The sequence below is a fragment of the Pristiophorus japonicus genome, chromosome 11 (genome assembly GCF_044704955.1).
Source record: "Pristiophorus japonicus isolate sPriJap1 chromosome 11, sPriJap1.hap1, whole genome shotgun sequence".
NCBI lineage: Eukaryota > Metazoa > Chordata > Chondrichthyes > Pristiophoridae > Pristiophorus > Pristiophorus japonicus.
In genome coordinates, this window is record NC_091987.1 from 83,554,238 (window position 1) to 83,560,237 (window position 6,000).

Consider the following 6,000-nt stretch of genomic DNA (forward strand, 5'->3'; position numbering starts at 1 on the left):
ATCAGGAACAGAGGGCAGCCCTCTGCCACACATGTAGCAACTGCAGACCTGAGCTACCTTTCTCATTTGCTTAGAGGTATGGTTACTGGAGGTGCATTAGTGTCTGGGGGAAGATATCAAGTTAATATTGCCGCTGTTTACCCATTATTGGAACATATTTCTAGCCCTGGAGTCTGACTTATAGTGCTGGCCCATTTTATTTCTGGGGGCAGGGAGCCTGCTGTCTGCTCCAAGCATTTTGAGAAGCTTTTTTACTGCCTTCTTTTGACTTGGGGCTCAAGGTGCCAACATCTGCGGACTGCCGCCTGGTATTTGTGTTGTTGAGTCTTTTTCTCCATGGTCCAGTAGCAGAATCACTGGCTCCTGTAAAACTGGGGGGCAGATTTGAGGACACATGGATGTCAGAGGCCGGCTCACAGGCCATGAGACAGCCAATTCATCTAAAGAAATTGTTCCATTGAGTGGTCCTACAAAGCAGGAGACCCACTGGAACAATACCCAGAAAATGAATGGGCAGTGGTGGAAACAGAGGCAGTCACAGTCGTGGGAGGGGAGGGAAAAACCCGAGTCGGGGGACACCCAAAGGTGCACTCCTGCTCCTCCTGGCCCACAAAGTAACTGCAACAACAATCTCACCATTTTGCCATCCCCTGGCCCTTCTGCTGCTTGGCTCCGTGTTTCCCGGGTGATGTTGACATCCCTGTTACATTGTGAGGGCTGCTCCCGGGCTTCCCCAGGATTTCTGGCTAAAGCGCCTGATCAGCCCAGTGCAAGTGACTTGTGCTGAGAGCAGGAAAAGGTTTCCTTGTGGGCTAAAGAGGGGCCTGAACTGCAGAACAATGTGCAATTGATGCAAGAAGGAATCAATGACATTTCTAAAATGGCCCTTTGATATTAAAAAGAAATCCTGACGTCTTTTGTCGTCACCCCGATCGCGACCTCCTGTTGCCCCCCGCATAGCGGCAGCGTGCCGCTCTGGGATCCGCTGCTTGTGCGGGACAGGTATCTCTGATGTGTCGCTTTCGGAGCAAGTGACTGCCATATTTATATAACTTATCCTGTCCCTTTGATTTGGGATGAGATCAGTGGCAAGTCAGCAGGCGGATGTTCCATCCCTCTACACTTCTGCAGGCGTAAAGCTGCCACAGAATTTCTTCCCCAATATCGTTAACTGCAGATCAGGAAAGGCATAAGTTCCATTTCCAGTCAGTGCTGAGTTGGCTGGTTTCAGGCAGGCAGCAGTAAGCATGCTACAATTGGTCTCAGCAGCTGTAGGTCTCCACACCCCCTCCCCAGTCTCCCCAACCTTCCCAGTCTCTACATACCCTCACCAGTCTCTCTCCTCAACCTTCCCAGTCTCTCTACCCCCTCCCCAGTCTCTCTCCCCATCCTTCCCAGTCTCTCTACCCTGTCCCCAGTCTCTCCCCCCAACATTCCCAGTCTCTACACCCCCTCTCTAGTCTCTCTCCCCAACCTTCCCAGTCTCTCTATCGCCTCCCCAGTCTCTTTCCCCAACCTTCACAGTCTTTCTCCCCCCTCCACAGTCTCTCTCCCCACCTCCACAGTCTCTCTCCCTCTCCCAGACTCTCTCCTTCCCCCTCCCAGTCTCTCTACCCGCTCCCCAGTCTCTCTCCTTCCCCCTCCCAATCTCTCTCCTCCCAGTCTCTCTCCCCATCTCTATCACGGTCTGCACCCCCTCCCCAGTCCTCACTGCCCCAGTCTCTCTATCCCTCTCCCCCTCCTGCCTCCCCAGTCTCTTCCCTATCACCAGTCTCCCCCGCCCAGTTTCTCCCCCACCCTCCTCAGTCTCTCTCCTTCCCCCTCCCATTCTCTCTCTGCCCAGTCTTTCTCCTCCATCTCTATCTTTGTCTGCACCTCCTCCCCAGTCTCTCTCTCCATCCCCTTCCCAGTCTCTCACCCCTCCCCAGTCTCCCCCCAGCCTCTCCCCTCCCTCTCCAGTCTCTCTCTCTCTATCTCCCCAGTCTCTCTCTCTCTCACACTCCGAGTCTCGCTCTCTAGCCCCCTCCCAATCTCTATCTCTCTCCTCCTCCCCAGTCTCTCTTACCCCCCAGCCCAGTCTCTCTCATCCCCTCCCCAGTATCTCTTCCCCCACCCCCAGTCTGTCTCTCCCAACCACAGTCTCATCCTCTTCCTCCCCGCTCTCTCTCCCCCCTCCAATCCCAGACTCTCTCCACTCCCTCCCAGTCTCTCTCCACCACCTGCAAGTCTCACTTTCCATCTTCCCAGTCTCTCTCCCCCATCCCAGTCTGCCCCCCTTAGTCTCTCTTTCTCTCCACCTGCCCCATCTGTCTCTCTCTCTCTCCCTCCCCAGTCTCTCTCTCTCCCCCGCCCCCCCCAGCCTCTCACTCTCTCAACTCAAGTCTCTCTCTCTCTCATCCCAGTCTCTCTCTCTCTATATATCCCCCCATTCTCTCTCTCTCTTGCTCCACCCAGTCTCTCTCTCTTTCTCCCCCCAGTATCTCTCTCTCTCCCCTGCCCCTACTCTCTCACTCTCTCAACTCAAGTCTTTCTCTCTCTCTTTTTTTTCCCCTGCAGTCTCTCTCTCTCTCTCTCTCTCCCCCCAACCCCAGTCTCGAACTCTCTCAACTCAATTCTCACTTTCTCTCCCCCGTCTCTCTCTCTCCCCCTTCTCCCCAGTATCTCCCACTCCCCCTCCCCACCCCATCTCTCTAATGCTCTCACCCCTCCCGAGCCTCTCTCGCCCCTCTCTCCAGACTCTCCCACTCTCCTCAGTCTCTCGCACCACCTCTCCTCAGTCTCTCTCTCCCCCCCTCAGTCTCTCTCTCTACCTCTCTCCCCTAAGTCTCTCTCCCCCCACTCTCTCTTCCCATCCCTCCCAGTTTCTCTGCCACCACTCTCTCCCCCTCCCCAGTCTCTCCCCCTCCCCAGTCTCTCTCACCCTCTCCCCAGTCCCTCTATCCCCCACCCCAGTCTCTCACCGCCCCCCCCACCACAGTATCTCTCACCCTCCCTTCCCAGTCTCTCTCTCTCACCTTCCCTCCCCAGTCTCTCTCCCTCTCTCTCCCACCCCCCCCCCGAGTCTCTCAACTCAAGTTCTCTCTCTCTCTCCCCAGTCTCTCTGCCCCAGTCTCTCTCTCCCCCATTCCCCATTCTCTCTCCCTCCCCCACTCCCCAGTCTCTCTCTATCTGCTCCACCCCAGTCTCTCTATCCTTCCCCGCCTCCCCCAGTCTCTCCCCCCTCCCCAGTCTCTTCCCCTCCCAGTCTCTCCCCCTCCCTCCCCAGTATCTCTCTCTCTCCCTCCCAGTCTCTTTCTCTCTCACCCACCACCCCACCAGTCTTTCTCTCTCTCTCTCTCCCCCACCGCCCCCCGCTCATCTCTCACTCTCTCAACCTGTCCCTCTCTGTCTCTTCCCCAGTCTCTCTCTCCCCCTCTGCCCCCAGTCTTTCTCCCACCAGTTTCTCTCTTTCCCCCTTCTCCCCAGTATCTCACCCCCTCCCTCCCCAGTCTTTCTCCCCTCTCCCTCCCCAGTCTCCCTCCCTCCTCCCTCCCCAGTCTCTCTACCCCCTCCCTCCCAGTCTCCCCCTCGCACTCGCACTTTCCCTCCCCAGTCTCTCTGTCTCACCCCCCACCCCCACCAGTATCTCTCTCTCCCCCCGCAGTCTCTCTCTCTCTCAACTCGTCTCTCTCTCTCTCCCTCTCTTGCCCCAGTCTCTCTTCCCCATCTTTTTCTCTCCCTCTCTACACCCCAGTCTCACCCCCCCCAGTCTCTCGCCCTCCCCAGTCTCTCCCGCTCCCCAATCTCTCTCCGCCACTCCCCAGTCTATCTCTCCCCCAGCCCAATCTCTCTCCTCTCCCAACCACAGTCTCTTTCCCCACTCCCTTCCCAGTCTCTCGCTTCCCTTCCCAGTCTCCCCTCCTAAATCTCTCTTTCTCTCCACCCCCACCGTGTCTCTCTAACTCTCTATCCTCTCCCTAGTCTCTCTCACCCCCCTCTCCAAACTCTCTCTCCCACTCCCCCCAGTCTCTCTCCCCCCTCCCCAGTCTCTCTCTCTCCCTCCCCCCAGACTCTCTCTCTCTCTCCCCTCAAGTCTCTCTCTCTCTCCCCTCCAGTCTCCCCCCGCAGTTTCTCTACCCCCAGTCTCTCTCTCTCTCCCGCGCTCCCCCCAGTCTCTCTCCTCCCAGTCTCTCTCCTCACCCCCCAGTCTCTCGCCCCCACTCTCTCCCCTACCCAGTCTCTCCCCCTCCCCAGTCTCTTACATTCCCAACTCAAGTCTCTCTCCCCCCACCACAGTCTCTCTCCCCCCTCCCTTCCAGGTCTCACTCCCCTTTCCCTCCCCAGTCTCCCTCCCTCCTCCCTCCGCAGTCTCTCTCCCCACCCTAGTTTCTTCCCCTCTCTCTCACCCCCCACTCCTCCAGTCTCTCTCCCTCTCTCTCTCTCTCTCTCTCTGTCTCCCCCCCAGACTCTCTCCCCTCAGGTCTCTTGATTGTATTAAGTTCCTCCTTCCCTATAGCCCCTTGATTATCAACTATTGGGATGTTGTTTGTGTCTTCAACTGTGAAGACCGATACAAAATATTTGTTCAACATCTCTGCCATTTCCCTGTTCCCCATTATTAGTTCCCCAGTCTCATCCTCCAGGGCACCAACATTTACTTTAGCCACTTGTTTCCTTTTTATGTATCTATAGAAACTCTTACTATCTGTTTTTATATTTCGTGCTAGTATAGTTTCATAATCTATCTTCCCTCTCTCCATCATATGTTTAGTTGTTCTTTACGAGCTATTAAAAGATTCCCAATTCTCTGGCCTCACACTAGTATTGGTCACATTGTATGCCCCATGTTTTCAATTTGATACCATCCCTTATTTCGTTAGTTAGCCATGGATGGTTACCCCTTTTCTTACAGTTTTTCCTTCTCATTGGGATATATTTTGTTGCAAGTTATGAAATATCTCCTTAAATGTCTGCCACTGCTCATCAACCGTCCCACTCTTTAATCTATTCTCCCAGTCCACAGATGGTTATCCCAAATCTGCCTTCATACCTTTGAACACGCTATTTTATTATTCTACACACCTTTATGTGATGAATGTTTAGAATCATCATCACCGACGTCATCAGCACCAACAGCCCGAAAAGGAACTGGAAAATCGAGCATGAAAGGAATGATTCTTTTGGGGGTCGTTCATCCATGCTTGGAGCTCACAGTGCACCACTATTGTCAACCTGACCCACAATGCCTGCTTCTTAAACCTGCAAAAAGAGAAAGAAAGAGCTTGCATTTTCATTGGGTCTTTTATGATCTCAGGATGTCCCAAAGTGCTTTACAGCTAATGAAGAATTTTGAAGTGTAGTCACTGTTGTAATGTAGGAAACGCAGCAGACAATTTATGCACAGCAAGCTCCCACAAAGAGCAACATGATAATGACCAGATGCTCTGTTTTTGAGATGTTGATTGATGGATAAATATTGGGCAGGACACCAGGGAGAACTCCCCTGTTCTTCAAAATCTTACCATGGGATCTTTTATGTCTACCTGAGAGTCAGGCAGGGCTTCGCATTAACGTCACACCTCCAGCAGAGCAGCTCTCGGGCCGTGTTGCACTGGACTCTCAGCCTAGATTTTGTGCTTGAATCTCTGGAGTGGAATTCAATGCACAACCTTCAAATTGTTTGAGAATCATTAAAGTTACATCATTGGCAAATTCAAAAACTTTACTGAGTTTTACCATTTTGGAGAAAGTGCCAAATAAAGTCCCTGTCAAACAGATTGGAAGCAAATTTGCATTAAGTTTGGTTTCTATGTCTTAATTCAATATTTATCTCCAAACAAAAGTTAATTTCAAAATGATAGTTTTCAGGTGCTGTAGGGGTACATTTACAAACGAACAATCATACATCATAGGCACTCCCTCGAACGAGGATGCCTTGCTTCCACATGAGTTCACAGATGTTTCAATGAAGGACCCGATGTTCCAGTCCTGAACTCCAATTGAGGGAGTGGAAGATGCCTG

The 6,000-nt window shown here is 53.0% G+C and overlaps 1 protein-coding gene across 1 annotated transcript in view; it reads right to left on the reverse strand.

Moving 5' to 3' along the window:
• The window catches only part of LOC139275546 (NXPE family member 3-like), a 38,795-nt gene extending 33,617 nt beyond the window's left edge, over positions 1 to 5,178 (reverse strand). Inside the window, exon 1 of the mRNA XM_070892714.1 lies at positions 5,062 to 5,178. Coding sequence (XP_070748815.1) covers positions 5,062 to 5,178 — 117 coding nt within the window. The remainder of the gene's footprint in view (positions 1 to 5,061) is intronic.
• Between the last annotated feature and the right edge of the window lie 822 nt (positions 5,179 to 6,000).